Consider the following 16747-nt stretch of genomic DNA (forward strand, 5'->3'; position numbering starts at 1 on the left):
TCCCATCACCCCTAGCTAGCAAGGCCAGTGCTCAGGGATGATGGGAGTTGTAGTCCAACAACATCTGGAGACCCACAGGTTGAGAACTGCTGCTTTAGATGAATATTTGGCAAACAATGAATTCATTTTTGGCATAGTAGACTCAAATGTTTGGGAGAAAACACCTAGAATATGGCTCCTAACATACCCTCAGACACAGGTGAGGAGAATGTGACCTTACAGATATTGTCAGTGAACAACTCCCTGACCACTGGCCATGCTGGCTAGGGGGTGATGAGAGTTGAAGACAAACAGCAACCGTGAAGCCACTGGTTCCCTATCCCTGGTCTAGAATGAACACAAGAGGAATAGCATTTTTTAGACATGACACTAAGAATGGCTTTCGCATCCCTGCTGCATTACTTGTGCTCTGGAACAGAGTGTTCTTTTAAAAAGGAAAACTCAAATATACAATCTAATGGATGTGGCTCATTCCTTCCATTTACAAATGCAGGAAATTCAAAGTTCTCCACAAATAGGATTAGTGAGGGAGGTCCACATGGAAGAACATCTGTTCAGCTGTGGACCAATCAAGCGACCGGATGCTGTTTACATAGGGCAAAACTGGGGAACCTGCTGCCCTCCAGATGTTGTTGGATGCCAGCTCCTGTTAGCCCCAGCCACAATGGGCAGTGGTCAGAATGGGTAGTGGTCAGGAGTTGGAGTACAAATACCTAGGAGGCAACATATTAGTCCCCACTGACATATGGGAATACTGCATGTCAAATTTGTGACTGTTTTATCTGGCCTAATAGGTATGGCTTCCTACAAAATCCTGGGGTAGGTCTTCTGGATCTGTGGCCTCTCTGACAAAATACAATTTCCAGAGTTTTCTCAGTGGAAAGACTATTAAGCTACTTGATGTATTATTAAACTAGTCAATGACAGAGCATCTGCTCTGCATTCATAAGGTCCCAGGTTCAATCCTCAGCATCTCCAGGGTATGCTGGGAATGTAACCCTGCCTGAAACCCTGCAGAGATGCTACCAATCAGTGTAGACAATACTGAGCTAGATGGACCAGTCGTCTGACTCAGTATGAAGCACTTTCTGTTAAACCTGTAGATACCAACTCTCAACAGAAATGTATCCATGAGTAGTAGGGAAGTTGACATTATGCTAATAAGCAACTTTCCTCCATTCCTGATTCTGAGTGCCAAGTGTCTGAGGACCAGGACATTTGCAATAAAACCAGAATGCTTGTTTACAAAGCCATTGTACTACCAACCTTACTATATGCTTGTGAAACCTGGACCACTTACAAACACCATCTCCAACTCCTGGAAAGATCCCATCAATGGTGTCTCCGAAAATTTTTACATATCACTTGGGAAGACAGATGAACTAATGCCAGTGTACAGTGTCAAAGCAATGATTCTTCAACATCAACTTCGTTGGACTGGTCATGTTGTGCAGATGCCTGCTTATCGTCTTCGAAAGCAACTATTCTATTCCAAACTCAAAAATGGAAATCATAATGCTGGTGTTCAACAAAAGAGGTTTAAAAACTCTTTCAATGCAAATCTTAAAAAATGTAGTATAAACACCAACAATTGGGAAACACTGGCCTGCGAGTGCTCCAATTGGACAACAGCCTTTACCAAAGGTGCGGTGGACTTTGAAGATGCTTGAACTCAGGACGAAAGGGAGAAACGTGCTAAGAGGAAGGCATGCTTGGCAAACCCTCACTGTGATCAACTCCTGCCCGGAAACCTATGTCCCCAATGTGGAAGGACGTGTGGATCCAGAATTGGCCTCCACAGTCACTTACGGACTCACTGTTAAGACGGGGTTCATGGAAGGCAATCTTACTCGGCTATGAGTGATCGCCAAAGAAGAAAGAAGAAGCATCCATTTTGTCAAGAATTTTGAGGGAAATCATGTTTTGATTCATTTTAAATGCTCTTCCTCAGCAACAACAAATCTCCCTTTCTCTCTCTCTTTTTTAAAGTGGACATTGAAACCCCATATTTTCAATGGGGGAAATTGCCAGTATGAATGGAGCTCAAATGGTTGACATGAGCCTTTTGCCCTTGGGATAGTATGTAAAGGTGAACAACCATTTTTGTGCTTTCCCTTGGTCATGCAAGATGTTTTTCTTTTTATCTACTTCAGTGTGTTGTCAGATCGTCCTACCTGCTTCCTTTTTTTCTTTTCTTTTGATTTGGTGATCAGCATTTTGCTTTGATGCTACAATAATAAATCCCAAATCAAGAAGAGGTCAAAGGTCTGCTATAGAACCTTTGACCATAAGTCCCCAGATTAAAACCGTACAAAGATCACATTCCTGGGGGAGATAACTCCTGCCACAAAATAAAAGGTGAAATGATTTTTGCCCATAAATACTGTAGGTGTGGAAGGGCAATACAGAACTGGCTTGGCTCCATATTGACACTGAGTTGGAAGGAAAGTGTCTCCCTTCATAGAAAGGTCAGTTACATTCCATGTTCTCTGTGATATTTTTGTGTTACCAAGAGACAGAACTCAGGGCTGCTTCATTCTCAGTGACTTCCATAGAAAGCTTAGGAGAGCAGCACAATGTTTGATGAAGTGCAGGCTGGAATGGGATGGGACACTGCCACACCCACCTCTGTCTGCCCTTAGCCAGCCCCTCCACCTGCCTGCCCTCCATTGGCATTGCTTGTCAATTTCCTCCTCTTCCTTTGTCTCAAGGTTGCCCTTGTGGAACTCACCAGGGAGTTTTGTGGCAACAAAACTAGAATTAATCGGCTCCACCTGCCATTGGTTCTTCCTTGTTATTGGCTCTGGCTCTGCTGTTCATGCATTCTGCCTTCACCTAAAGAATTCTGGGAGCTGTAGTTTGCCCAGGATGCTGACAGTTAGGAGACCTGCCCCCCACTCCCCTCACAGAATGACAGTGCCCAGAGTGGTTTAAGAGTCAATCTCTCTTTGGGCAAAACTGGGAATTGGAGCTTTGGGAGGGGAATAGTGGTCAGCACCATTAATGAGCTACAGCTCTCAGAATTCATTCTGGGAAGCTGTGACTGTTTAAAATTGTATCATAGTGTTTTAAATGTATGATGCGAAAACAGCCTTTGTAGGCCTTCTGTCCGTTTGCATGTAGGGATAGCTAACATGAGGGCTCCTATGTTGTTGGGTTCTTGAATGAGTAAGAGGTGTGTGTGGCAGTCCCTGTAACTCCCCTCTCCCTCGACTCCTGGCCATGCTCATGACATTTTCATGCCACAATACAATAAAGGTGTGGGAAGGGGGTTTTGCTGCAAGATACCAACACAGCCACTCTCTGAGCATGTATGACCATGGATAACCTGGCTCCACCATCCACCGTCCATTTTAAATTCCCATTCCTGATGCAACATTGCTTCGGTGGCATTGCAGAAAAATGTAAATAGTTGTCTTGCCACCACCAGATAATCCAACAGCTTGGGGCCCAGTAGAGGCTGGTTTATTTGGGCAAAAGGGGTGCTGCCCCATTAACCTGAGTCTGCCCTTGGGCATCCCCACTGGCCTGATTACTGACTTACAGCCTGTCAGGAGGCGATTCTCTTTGCCATTGGTTCTAGATCTACCTCCTGTTGGGTGTCCTACTTTCCACACCACTGCCGGAAAACACTAACTGGTCTTCATCAGTGAGCCCATTCTCATGTTCTTTCTCATTATAGCAACAACTAAAGGATAGCTTTCATTGCTGTTTTCAGATTCATTTAAAAGTGCTACGATTAAAGGGGAATCGGTCAAGACCACAGTAACATTTGGGACCCTTCCTCCATTCTGTGTAGGGTTTGAATTGGTTCATTTGTTTTTGGCTCTACCAAGTCCTCTTTCAGTAGGCAGCATTCAACTAGGGCTGTAGTCCACTAAGAGAAATATTACCGTAGTCAATGAATGGTAGCAGCTAAAGAATCAATTAATAAATAAAATATGCAGAAATATGCATATGAGGAAAAACGTTGATTGGTTCAAGAAGGAAACACCCTTTGGTGTTTTTTTTCATAACACACACATCCAGCAAAGCAGACACCACATCTGAGAAGAAGTATTCTTTCCTCTCTGATATACATGGAAGGAATGCTTCCAATAAGATATCACATTACCTGCTGGGTGGTTGGTTTTTTTTTTGTTAACTTATTAAAAATAATTTAACAAATTAAAGCTGTTACCTGCAACCTGATTAATCAAGGGTGCATTTTTCATTGATCCAACCAGTTTTAATAGATTCAGGGATGGGGGATCTGTGGTCCTCCAGATGTTGTTGGACTCCAACTCTCATCAGCCCCTAGCTCACAGGGTCAGTGCTCAGGAATGATGGGAACTGTAGTCCAACAAACAGAGGGCCATAGGTTTCCCCATCCCCGATCTAACCAATGAATCAAATATAGCAGTGGGACTGATTTCTGAGCGAACATGCATAAGCTTGTATTGCAGATGCTGAAGCCTGAGTTTCAGCTATCTATAGGTCCATGTGAATCTGGAGTAACTGAACGATTGGAGTTCATTAAGGCTGAGTAAGGGCTTGGGGAAAAGCCATAGGAACAAAGATGAGGACATAGGAAGCTGCTATTGGCCCATCTAACTCAGTACCATCCAGTCTGATTGGTCACTGATCTCCAGGATTTCACACAGGAGCTTTCCCCAGCTGTCTAGAGATGCCAGGGAACCTGAGACCTTCTGCATGCAAAGCAGATGCTCCGACACTGAACTACAACCCCCCCCCCCAGCATTGCTTTTTCTACAGTGACTCGACTGACATTTCAGGAGGGTCCCAAGGGACATGACAGATTTCTCTCTCTTTCTCAGACCTTCCTAATTAACCCAAATTGGGACAAGTAGATATAAACATAAGGATCACCCAACAGATGCCTGCCAATCACATGAGTGGGGGGGGGAGGAAAGTGGAGAATTTGAGAATGAGTTATATTACATTTTTTAAAAATAAAGAACACCCACCCTAATGTTTTGTGCTCATATCAGTAAATGAAGTTAAATGAAACTGTGTGTCTCGTAAGAACCTTTTGCTCATTTTTGTTAAAAAACAAAATGTTACTACTAATCTAAATGAAACCCTCCCCACTAACTCATGCATCTACTTCGTCATTTATTTAAAATACTATCATTATGACATGAGCCTTCGCTCTTTGTCTCTCTCCACAGTCTTACTTTTCACCAGCTACTCATCTCCCCCCTGCCCTTTCTCTCGCCCAGTTTCATACAGTACAAAGGCTATAAACTAATGTACCAGTCTATGGGCTTTTATGGGGCGGGGAAGGAAAAGGGGACGTGGAACGCAGGAAAGAGGAACTATTTGCTTGGGAGCCACTGGTACAGGAAAAGGTCTCACAGTCCGGTTGGCTGTTGGTCCACAACTAACATGTTTCTCCGACCTTTTTTGCTGCATGGGTCAATACCCCCCCTCAAAATGGCGGTGATGTTGGTGGCTCCAGGCATCTGAGAGAGGCTCCAAAAGGTTAATAGGTTTCATGGTGTTCATCTTGCTTTCCTTTGCGATGGCGGAATCAAAATGGAGGGCTGTTGATGCCATGTGGTTGGGCGTTGCCATGTTCCTCCTGAGCTCAATGCTAGTGCCATGATATTTATTTATTTTTTCTGTGGATGATCTGGCAGCAGCCTTGAAATTTCATTTTTTTAAAAAAATGAAAGTCTCTCTTAATTTAACACTCCTGTTGTCACAGAGCCTGAAGTCAGCATGAAGGTAGAGCTGAGGAAAATATGGCTGTAAGAGTCTGAGCTGAGAAATCAGGGGGCACGTGAGGGTTTGGGGAGTCATCTGTGAAGATGGGCATTCTTTTCAGGGTTCCCCCTTGTTTTCCCTTGAATTTCATGAGGCAAAATAAGAACTCTGCATAGAGTACAGCCTGTCAATTGGGTTTCCAACCCTGGCCTGCATGGAGTTTACTTCTGAGGAGGCCAGGAAACAGTCGCTCAAGCTAGTTAGAGAGGTATCACTGTCGATGTCGTGGAAAATCGAGTCATTCCCTGTGAGGCACAAAAAACAGCAACACAAGCACATTAGTACACGCTGAATTGCTCACTCAGAGAAAGAGACCTGGGGTTCCCTTATCACCTCATGCAATGGAAGCCCATCTGCACACACAGCAGAATAACGTGATATGGATTTTCTTGAGCCATGCCACCTCACACTGCATTTGGAGGGAAATCTCATGCTTTATTGCTGCCCTACATGAAAAATACCCCTTTTGCAGAACATGAGTATGCCAAGGGCAGCCTGACATGCTAATTCCCCTCCTCTCTCCCTTTCTCCTTCTCATTGCTATTTTCCCATGGGCGTGGCTGGGGGCATCTGCAGGAATTTTTGGTGGACAGGGTGAGTAAAAGTTCTAAAAATGCTAGAAACTTTGGCTGAATTCACAGGGCAGTTTAATCTGACATTCCCCTAACAGTTTCCCACCTTGTATTTGAGCTTTCATGAAATGTAAGAAGTACGGTACTTCTGGCGCTGCCACATAATATGGCAAGTTTAGCACTCATTCCCCGTGTTATTTGCAAATAACATGGAAATGAGTGCTAAACTTGTGCTACGTTCCACTGTATTTTGAGAAGTGTTTTATGTTGTATGAAAGCTCAAATGCCGTATTTACTCAAACCTAGTGCTCACCTTTTTTGACCAATTTTTTTTTTTTTTTTTTGCGAAAATGAAGGTGTGCATTAGATTCGATGGCACATTTACATTCGCCAGCAAATACTTTTTTTGTTTCAAGGTTCTGAAAATTGAGCTGTGCATTAGATTCGATGGCACATTAGACTCGAGTAAATACAGTATAATGTGGAAATTGACAATTATTGAAACATCCGGGAAACAGAATAAACTGCTACGTGAATTCAGTCTAACTCATTAAAAACAAAATGAAAGCCAGGTGTCTGGAGATTCATCCACCGTAAAGAGGGAGGCAGCTGCCCCTCTTGTGGAAACCAGTGTAACCAGTGTTATTTTTCATGTGCTATATCACTGTAGGTGGAGGAAATCTCATGTCTGAGCAAACACAGCGAAAATTCTCCCTGTATGTAGCAATGGAGCCCATTAGGGAGAAAGCTAGCCTAAAACCCTGCTCCCTCTCAGGCTAATTTTCTTCAGCATTCCAGACAAGCAGTCTGGATTGGTACAGTCCTGGCAAAGGATTTAGGGGAGGTGCAGGGGGACACGGTGGGAAAGGTGGGGAAAGGGATATTGCACTAGTGTGAGTACTTGCACTGGCTTCCGCTAGTGTACTGGATTAATTAAACCCAGCCCGGTGAGTCTAAGTTAGTCCCATCCATTATTTTCAATGGGTTGGCTCTGAGTGGCACTAACATTTGACAGCAACTCCAAAGCTTTATTTCTTTGGGCTCCTAATCACTGCAGAGTTTAGTGACTGCATTGCGAGGGTGGAGAAGAGGTGAGGATTTGCCAAGGACTTCTTTGCATTGCAGTCTGCAGCATTTAGGAAGGGCTTTAAAAAGAAAAGAAAAATCAAAAAAAGAAAGTTCCTTTTCTAACTGACATGAGTAAACAATCTGTGGGAAGCTGTTTGGTCACAGAGAAGAGATTCTGCATTCCATCCCAGGAAACTGTGGCTCCCAGGAATGGCGGTATCAAATGGTGTCAATGGCAAATATGGAACTGGGAGAAGAGCAAAGCTTTTGCTCACTCGCTCCATTAATGGAAGCTGCCCACTCTTCAGTCCACCCTGTGACCTCCCTACCAGTTTAACACACAGTTCCTCCACTGTGGCAGGAGATAGCTTTCTGGACTAGATGAGCCTTTGGTCTGATCCATCAAGGCAAGAGTCATTATTTTACCAGCAGTATGTGGCCTGGTGGACTCAGTGTAGAATATAGAACAGCAGGTGCCTGCTCAGTCCCACAGACTGACTAGGTGGCCTCGGATCTGTCGCGATCTTCCAACCACAAATCCTTCATCTCCTGATTGGGAATCTTAAATGTTACACCCCACACACTGTTGTTGTGTGACGATTGAGGAGATAAGGTCTGCACATCAATTTGCATTGCTAAGGAATTGTATAAGCAAGGTGATAACTCAGCCTTCTGCCAAAACCACATCTGACTTTGCATTCCTCACGATGAGGTAGTGGAGAGACAGGTTATTGAGGGTGCTGGGTTCTTTTCTGCCTCCTTAGAATATGAAGCAAGCATCTAGACTACATACTTTGGTTGGCTTCATACCAGTTTAGCTGCCATGGCTTCATTGTCTCCTTCCCATGAACAGAGGCAGATTTAGGGGAGTGAGACCGGTTTGGTTGCACTGGGTGAAGAGGCTTGGGGGTGCTACCAGGGACACCTCAACTAATATTTAGAAGAAAGCATGAGAAGTGGGGAGGGCTGAATTCTGGCATCAAACAGGGCACCACGGAATTTGAGACCCCAAAGTCTGCCACTGCCATGAATCCTGGGAAGCAGAGTTTGGGGGAGGTGAAAAGAATTCTCTGGAGAATATCCCATGGTCCCCTCCCTCACAGAGCTGAAGATCCCAAGGCCTCCATCAGAGAGTTACAGTTTAAGCAAATATTATAGGCATGCCCCAAATCCCCATGAGACCTACTAGGAATGCTGGATTGACAATATATCACATAAGTAGGGCATTGTGATGTCAAAGGTAAAACAGCTAATAATGTTCAAGTCTGGACCATCTCCAGAAGCAAATGGCCAGCTTTCAAACCATTTTGCAAGCTGCTGGGCTAGTTTTAAAAACCAGTTAATACAGGCACAAGGGCTGTGGTGACAGCAGTGACAGCAGGAAGATTCCTCCTGCCTGCCTTGGTTTTTTGTTTTTCCTTCCAGAAGAAATTATATTTCCCAAGATCCCTGACATTTAGATCACTATCATAGTGGCAACCCAAAAACCTGAGCTAGAGAGTTAAGGAGGGCCCTGGTATCTTTGTGTGGCTTCTGCCGGCCAGCTAAGAAGATTTAGGGGAGTTTTGGGTGAGGAGGGTAAGGGCGGATGGGAAGTTAAGGGAAGAATTCAGAGCCTACTACATTTCCAGTGGCATTACTAGAAGTATGATGGAGCTTGAAAGGGCTCATAATTCTTCATTCAGAAATGCCATTGCTTTGAAATACTATATAAAGGAGCAGATGTCTTTCTGGTAGAGTCCAGCACAAGCAGAACAGAAAGTAGAGGCTTCCAGAGGCTCAATGGAGACTCATCTTCCCTCTTTGCTTGTTTTGGACCCTGGTGGAAGGAACTCTATTTCCTCCAGAAGAAGACCAAAACGATGCCTTGGATACAAATGACATCTAATCTTAACATCTGAATCAAGTTGCTCCCAGGGCTTTCCACCCTGAAGAATGACAGGGAGACCTCTCAAGAGTGTGGGCTTGGGAATCCTAGACCGAAGCTTCCATGTTCTACCTTGGACATGCCAACAGCAGCTGGTTCCCAGTGAGTCTTACCATAGGGGTTCATGTGGTCACCTGGCATTTGTGGTGGTGTGAGACCTTGCTGGAAGGGGTCAGTGGCATAGCTGCTCTGATCCATCGCTACAATCTGCTGCTGTGGCGGTGCAAGCGGTGTATAAGAGGTCATCATCCCCTCCATTCGGTTGGACATCACTTCTGCAAAGAAAGACAACTGACTTCATCTAAAGCTCCTCCTGTGAGATTGCTGAAATTACAGTGCTCTCGGCCTTTGAAGCTGCCCCTGTTTTCTTTCCATTTGGGGCTGAGTTTAAAAAGGGGGGGAGGGGGCAAGCACCGCAAACATTTTCATCACCATGAAGCACCACCCTCTGTAGTCCAGTGATTGGAAGGGATTGACTGCAGGGAAAGGGGATAACAGTGTTCACATTTTCAGGAAATACCATATTTTTTGCTCTATAGGACACACTTTTCCCCCTCCAAAAATTAAGGGGAAATGTGTGTGCGTCCTATGGAGCAAATGCAGGCTCCTTGGCTTCAGCGATAGCAATGCAAAGCCTCCGAAGCGCAGAGGGAGCGCTCCCTCCGTGCTCCTGAGGCTTCGCGTTGCTTTTGCTGAAGCCTGGAGAGCGAGAGGAGTCAGTGCGCACCGATCCCTCTTGCTCTCCAGGCTTCAAGGATAGCCACCTGAAGCGCAGCGCGAGTTCCTGCTGCGCTCCGCAGGCTTCGGGTTCCTTTTGCTGAAGCCGGGAGAGCAAGACTCTTCAGCCAAGTGGGAGGAGAAATGGAAGGGGCTCTGTTTCTCCTGCCGCTTCGCTGAAGGGGCCCTGAGCAGAGAGGGGGAGGATTTTTCCCCCTTGTTCTCCCCCTCTAAAGCAAGGTGCGTCCTATGGTCCGGTGCGTCCTATAGAGTGGAAAATACGGTACACTGCCATCTAGTTCAGCATCCTGTTCTCACAGGGCCCATCCAGATGCCTGGGGGGAACCAACATGTAGGACCCAAAGACAAGACCACTTTCTCCTCCTGTGGCTTCATGAAACTGGCATTCAGAAGCATTAATGCCTCTGATCATGGAGGCACAGAACTAGCCTTGTCCTCCATGAATGTATCCAATCCTCTTTTAAAGCCATCCAAAGTAGTGGCTATTACTGCCTCCTGTGGGAGTGAGTTCCATAGTTTAACTATGTACTGCTGGATCTTCCAACACTCAGCTTCAATAGATGCCCATGATGAGTTCCAGCACTGGGGGGAGGGGGGGAATCTTCTCTCTCTCTCTCTCTCTCTCTCTCTCTCTCTCTCTTATTTTTTCCATGGCATGCATAATCTACAAACTTCTGTCATTTCATCTCTTACTTGCCTTTTCTCTAAACTAAAAAGTCCCAAATGTTGCAACCTTTCCTTCTCCACCCCCTTTGATCATTTTGGTTGCCCTTTTCTGAACTTTTCCAACTCTACACTACACTATCCTATTTGAGCTGGGGCGACCAAAAAAATCACACCCTATTCCAATTGTGATCACACCATAGATTTGCAATACAATTTTCAGTATCCTCTCCAAACTCCAGCTACTAAGATTCTTTGGGGGAAGCTATCCCTATTAAATTGGTATCAAGCCAATGTGCAGCATAGGTGAGCCCTAAGTCTTTTGCTGCTGCATTCCACACGCACACACACAAAATTTATTTTTGAACAGTCTAGGATCTGGATTTGATTTGACACCTGCTGCAGAATAGTCCTGACTCACAGCCCCTTCTCCTCATCCTCCCCAACCACGAGCCCAGAGTTCCTTCATTTCTATCAGATATTGTTTGAAAGGAGCTATTTGTTTCTGCCAGGGTGGAACGAGAAGTAGCTAATTGTTTCCTTGAAATTCACTCCCACGATCCCAGGCTGTCTACTCCGACATGATGCAATGCCAGACAGGTGATGAAGACTGTTGCATCGCTCATCCATATGCAGTGCTTTGGGGTTGCACATCCTATCCTGAGTGTTGCAAGTGGTTTGGGGTGGAGACTCCTGTTTTGTCCAGTCCTTGCCACAGCAGTGTGCCAGCCCGAACTGGCGCCACTGGGTGCCGGAGCGGCAAGAACAGATAAGAACACCATGCTAATGGGATGGCGAAGGAGCAGCAATGTGGGGGTGTAATTGCCAAGAGGTCTAGCCGGTTGGGGCCCTTCTTCTCCTCATTTCAAAGTCCAGCTTGGAAACTAGCCATCATTGCTTTGAGTTGTTGTTGGGTTTTCTTCTGGTCGTTGTTTGTTTGTTTTATAATCAAGCAATGTATAGATTTATGGCTGTGCTCTGCCTCCATAGTCAGAGGCTGTATGCTTCTAAATATCAATTGCTGGAAGCCACAGGAGAGGAGAATGCTCTTGTGATATGGTCCTGCTTGCTGATTTCCCGCAGGAATCTGGTTGGCCACTGGGAGAACAGGAAACAGGACTAGATGAACTATTGGCTTGATACAGCAGGGTTCTTCTTATGTTCTTAACTAGCTTTTAACAAGAGCCATATTTTGAACATTTGAAGAGCCTGGCTGCTGTTTCAGGCCAGAGGCCCAATCTAGTCTGGTGTCCTGTTCTCCCAGTGGCCAACCTGATGGCTGTGGCCAACCACATGCCGATGGCAAGCTCAAGAGTTCTCTCCCCAAATAATTCCCAGCAACTGATATTCCTATTGCCACTGACAGTGGAGGCAGAAGGTAGTCGTGGTGGCTAGAAGGTTTATCTTCCATGATACCTATAAACGTGAAGTTCAAGTCTGATTCAAATCTTGTCTCTGCTAGGAACTTACTATTTTATTTTATTTCACTTAGAAGCATGCTTAATATTTCAAAAAGTGGTGTCAATCAGTAGTGAGCATCAGACATGTATCAGCCACCCCCTGCCTCCAGTATTCAATACGGGGCTAAGGTGCAGAGGACTATGTTACATGGGTGGTATAAGGATTAAAACAATGTATATGGGATGCTTTGAACATGCACATATGCGAAGCATGATTAGTAATCCAAGGGAAGGGTGAGAAAGGTGCTTCTTTCACCTGCCAATTATTCCTCGGAAATATCCTCCAGGCTGTTTTTAACCTGGGTCCCCCTGCCAAGCTGGGCTCCAAGCCCAATGATCAGCCTGACTTTGGGAAACTATGGGTGGAGGAAACATTCACAGGGGAGAATCAACTCAGCAGGGCAGGGTAGGGCTGGGGGGGTGGGGCATAGGCAAAATTCTCTTATGCTCACCAGTGCTTTTTTTTTTAAGAAAAAAGGTGCCAGTACTCACCATGAAGTTGTTACAGTAAGTGCCACACTTTTAACATGTGGGGGGAGGTGCCGGTACTGCGTACCCTGGGTACCCCCAGAAAAAAACAGTGCTGATGCTCACTGAGTCTTTTCTGTAAATGTATTCCCCTCTTTCCCTATGTTTAGAGGGTTTAAAAACAAGACACAACATGGCAGAGCATTCAGCTTAGGTAATCCTCCCTCTGCATTCCAGAATGGTATAGTCCTCCTAGGAAAAGTACAATTATTCTACCTATGTCAGTCTGTCTATCTGTTTCTTTCTTTCTTTCTTTCTTTCTTTCTTTCTTTCTTTCTTTCAGTTTGGCTGCAACTTGCAGGGTATATACCCAGTACTCAAGCTTCTGTGGTCAAAAGCCTTTCACTCTTTTTGTTTGTGTGTAAGCATATCCTGGGTTCACACCTTGAATATTCTGCATTGGGCTGGCCACCCAAATCAGAAATGATGCAATGGAACTGGAAAAAAGGCCATAACCCCCAAATGCCATCATCAACCCCAAGGATCCCATCCACGTCACCACTGTGGTTTCACCTTGACCTAGTCGCTGTGAATTCTGCTGCTCCTGCTGCTGTTGATGCCTTCGGGCCAATTTCTTCATCTGAGGAAGAAAGGAAAATCAGGACTAAACAGGGGCACATCAATCAAATTCTCACACTGGCTGAATTAGATGCCTGTGGGAAGCCTGCAAGAAGGACCTGAGTGCAACAACACTCTCCCCTCCTGCTGTTTCCAGCAACGGGCATACAGAGGCATACTACTCTGACAGTGAAGGTAGAACATAAGAAGAGCCCTGCAGGGTCAGGCCAATGGCCTTTTAGTGCATCATCCTGTTCTCATAGTGGCTGACCAGGTTCCTGTGGGAAGCCTGAAAGAAGGACATGAGCGCAACTGCACTCTGCTCACTTGCAATTCCCAGCTACTGGTATTCAGAGGCATGATGCCTCTGACAGTGGAGGTAGAACATAGCCACCATCTCTAGTAGTGCAAGAGTGTCCCTCTAGCAGGCAGTAATGCAGTGACATTGGGGAAGCATTGCACAACAACAAATAAAGTGGAATTGTGTGTGGACTAATGTAAAATTGTGGTGTCAATTGCATTTTGCAGAATTCCCCCTTAAAAAAACCAAAAACCAGCACACCAGTCTGGGGCGGTCCTAGGAGAGGCAATAGATGTGATTCACTGTTCCTCTTCCTATGTATCCAGTGTTACTCCTCATACTAGACCAATTAAAATAAATAAATACGGCCAATGTAGTGTCTTAACTTGAATTCACATATTTCGCTACCTACCCACTCTGACTACCAACCCCTGAACTATTTCTACTTATGGAGCTTTTGCTTCTCACTTTGGGAAAAGTTAAGCAGGGACTGCTCAGGGTATGACACAGGAAGTACAACAAAGAAGGATGCACAAGTCACTTGTACTTCCTGTCCTCCACTTCTCCCCCTCCTAATCCTGTAATATCTATTATGCTTGATCGCCATATCCCATACCCCTCAACCGTCCCGATTTTCTCGGGACATCCTGAAATTACAGAAGCTATCTCAGCTTCTGATTGGATTCTGGAATGTCCCATTTTTTGGTGCTGTGGCTCCTGCGAGAGCGCAGCACCAAAAGAGGCAGTGAAGGACCTTGTGGTGATGACAAGAAGGAAGGGTGAAAAGAGCATGTGTGCGAACTTGCATTTCTCAAGGTGTGAGGGGAGAGGGAGAGGGGAGGGGGAGAGAAATCCGGGCGATGGTCACGTGGTTGCACAGTAGAGTCGTGCATCTCTGGGCGGAAGGAGGAGGTGGCAACAACAGCAGCAGCAGCAGCAGCAGCAGCAACAACAACAACAACAGCAGAATTAGTAGTCGAGCCAGCTTGCTGAGGTCACATATGGCAGTGTTACCCACTACCGTGAGTGCTTCCTTCCTCACACGCCACTGTGTCGGCCCCTCCCTCCCCCCCTGCATGGGAGGGGAAGGTGGCGAGTTAGAAAGCGGCTGAGGCATCAAGAAGGGAGAGGAGCACGGCGGAAAGAATCCCAGCGTCGCTCCGGAAAGGCGGCCATTTTGAGTCCCTCCTGCCCTGCGCCTCCTGTTGTGGTTTTGTTTTCTTTCGGGAGGTGTGTCTTCTGTCGCGGCCCCCCATTCTCTCTCTCTCTCGTAAGTTTGCTGTAGGAAAGGAAGAAGCGTCCCCCCCTCCTTCCCCACATGTACCTTCACTCTTGGACCCCCTAACTCTAACCCACACAGGGAAATGTTTTCTTGCCCTCCCGTCAGCATGCTGCAGCCTGGCTTAATAACAACACCATGCAGAGTGCTTAAGTTCTCTGTTGCATTGGGGGGGGGCCTCTTTCTTTTCTCATCCCTTCAGGTTGTGACTAAGCATAATTTGCCCCACATAACCCCCCCCCTTGATTTTATTTGGCAGAATGCTGGAGGGTTTGCATAGTCTATGTGCTCCCCTCCTTCTGATGGAAAGCCAAATCTCTTCACCACAGTTAGGGTTGTCAACAAACCATGACCCAAAATGAAATTAGATGCAAATGTGTGACAGATCTTCAGAGGGATCCGTGGGAAACCTAAAGTGGTTGGATAAGATTGGCAAAATGTTCCATCTTGAATAAAAATTAAATTAAAGAGAGCATTTCTGAGCTCCACTTCAGCTCCTGGGTTGTAGCCAATATTAATCCTAGTCAGAGCAGGCCCACTTAAGTTAATAGGTAAGACCAGGGTAGGTCCATTAATTTTAAGTGGGTCTACACTGAGTTGGACTTGGTTGGTTAGAACCCGTTCTGTCTTATTGGTAGGCAGGACCTTACCTTTGCTCTTTGATTCTGAAACCACACCTGGACAACTCTGACACTGAGGCCTGTTTCAGCTGCTAGTGTCTCCCTAACCTGCAACAAAGGTAAAAAGGTGAAATAAGTTGTGGAGCTGAAATGGAAAGTTGCTGCAATCAAACAAAATGCCTAAATTCTCTGAGCCTTGCATTTCCAAGAAACTGCAGGGACATCCAGAAGAATAAATAACAGGTTCAATGCTAAGATTGTAGAGATGGTGAAGTTAATGAGACAGAAGAGGAGATGAGAGTTCAATGAGTCAAATAATGCAGAATCAATTTTATTTTTCTCTGTGTGTGTCTACAGTCTTTGGACCTACAAAGAATTGGCAGTGCTAACTTCGCCATGTCAATGTCCATATTGTATTGTGCTTTTTGGTAGAGAGGTTCCTGGCACGGATTGGCTGAGTGAGTGTGATGTAATGGAATGTTCACAAACATTCTTCCTGGAAATTGATTTCTTACAAAAATGAACTGTCAAAAAGTTTGGCTTCTGCAGAAAATGGGGAAGTTGTCCATTTGGAAGCCATCCAAAGTCACAAAGGACCTAGAGGCAGGAATAGTTTTATGTTTGCAGACTTCAAAGTGGAAAGAAGTCCACAACATGTACACACCACAAATTTAAAGTACACAGTTTCCCTCAAATAATCCTGGGAACTGTGGTTTGATATGAGTGCTGGGAATTGTAGCTCTGTGAGCGGTAAACTATAGCTTTTTTGTAGTGTAGAGCCATATGCTTTGTATGTGCTTTCAATGCATGGTGTGTAAGCAGCCATAATCACTGCCAATCACTGCCATAATCACTGCAAGCTCAGTTAGGGCTGCACCTGCTGCCTTATCCGCCTCATTCTACCTAATGGTTGGGCTGACCCTAAATGTACAATTCTTTTAGCTGAAGATGCCAGTTGAGGTGTATGATTTTGCCACAACCATGGTACAGAATCAGATTGTGAATGGTGGTGTTTGAACAATGACAGCCTACCTTCCTACAAGGCTTGGAAGATACTTCAAATGAAGCTTTGAAAGCTCTCCTCTGCTGTGTTGTGAGTATCGTCCGCGGCCGCTTTGGTCTCCTTGGGTCCTTCCCGTCGTCTCCACCCTTCCCTGGGTTTGCTTGTCCTTTGGTCGGTTTCACATCCCCATCCTCATCATCACTTTTAACTATTGGTCAATTGCAAATGGAACAAATTAAAATACATGGCCGCTCAGCCCAC

At 45.5% G+C, this 16747-nt stretch overlaps 1 protein-coding gene across 2 annotated transcripts in view; it reads right to left on the reverse strand.

Annotated features, from left to right (window-relative positions):
• Positions 1–5048: 5048 nt before the first annotated feature.
• The window catches only part of LMX1B (LIM homeobox transcription factor 1 beta), a 152607-nt gene continuing 140908 nt past the window's right edge, over positions 5049–16747 (reverse strand). The window contains exons 4-8 of one of the 2 annotated variants that reach the window (XM_083423901.1): positions 16516–16694; positions 15514–15591; positions 13239–13305; positions 9471–9611; positions 5049–6014 (exon numbers count right to left, since the gene is read on the reverse strand). In XM_083423901.1, the coding sequence (XP_083280027.1) occupies positions 5857–6014; positions 9471–9611; positions 13239–13305; positions 15514–15591; positions 16516–16694 (623 nt within the window). In that variant the 3' untranslated portion in view covers positions 5049–5856. Of the gene's footprint in view, positions 6015–9449; positions 9612–13238; positions 13306–15513; positions 15592–16515; positions 16695–16747 lie in introns of both variants that reach the window. The other variant, XM_083423900.1, reaches the window with a different exon arrangement.

This window comes from Podarcis tiliguerta (assembly GCF_965153285.1).
Source record: "Podarcis tiliguerta genome assembly, chromosome: Z".
NCBI classification, from domain to species: domain Eukaryota; kingdom Metazoa; phylum Chordata; class Lepidosauria; order Squamata; family Lacertidae; genus Podarcis; species Podarcis tiliguerta.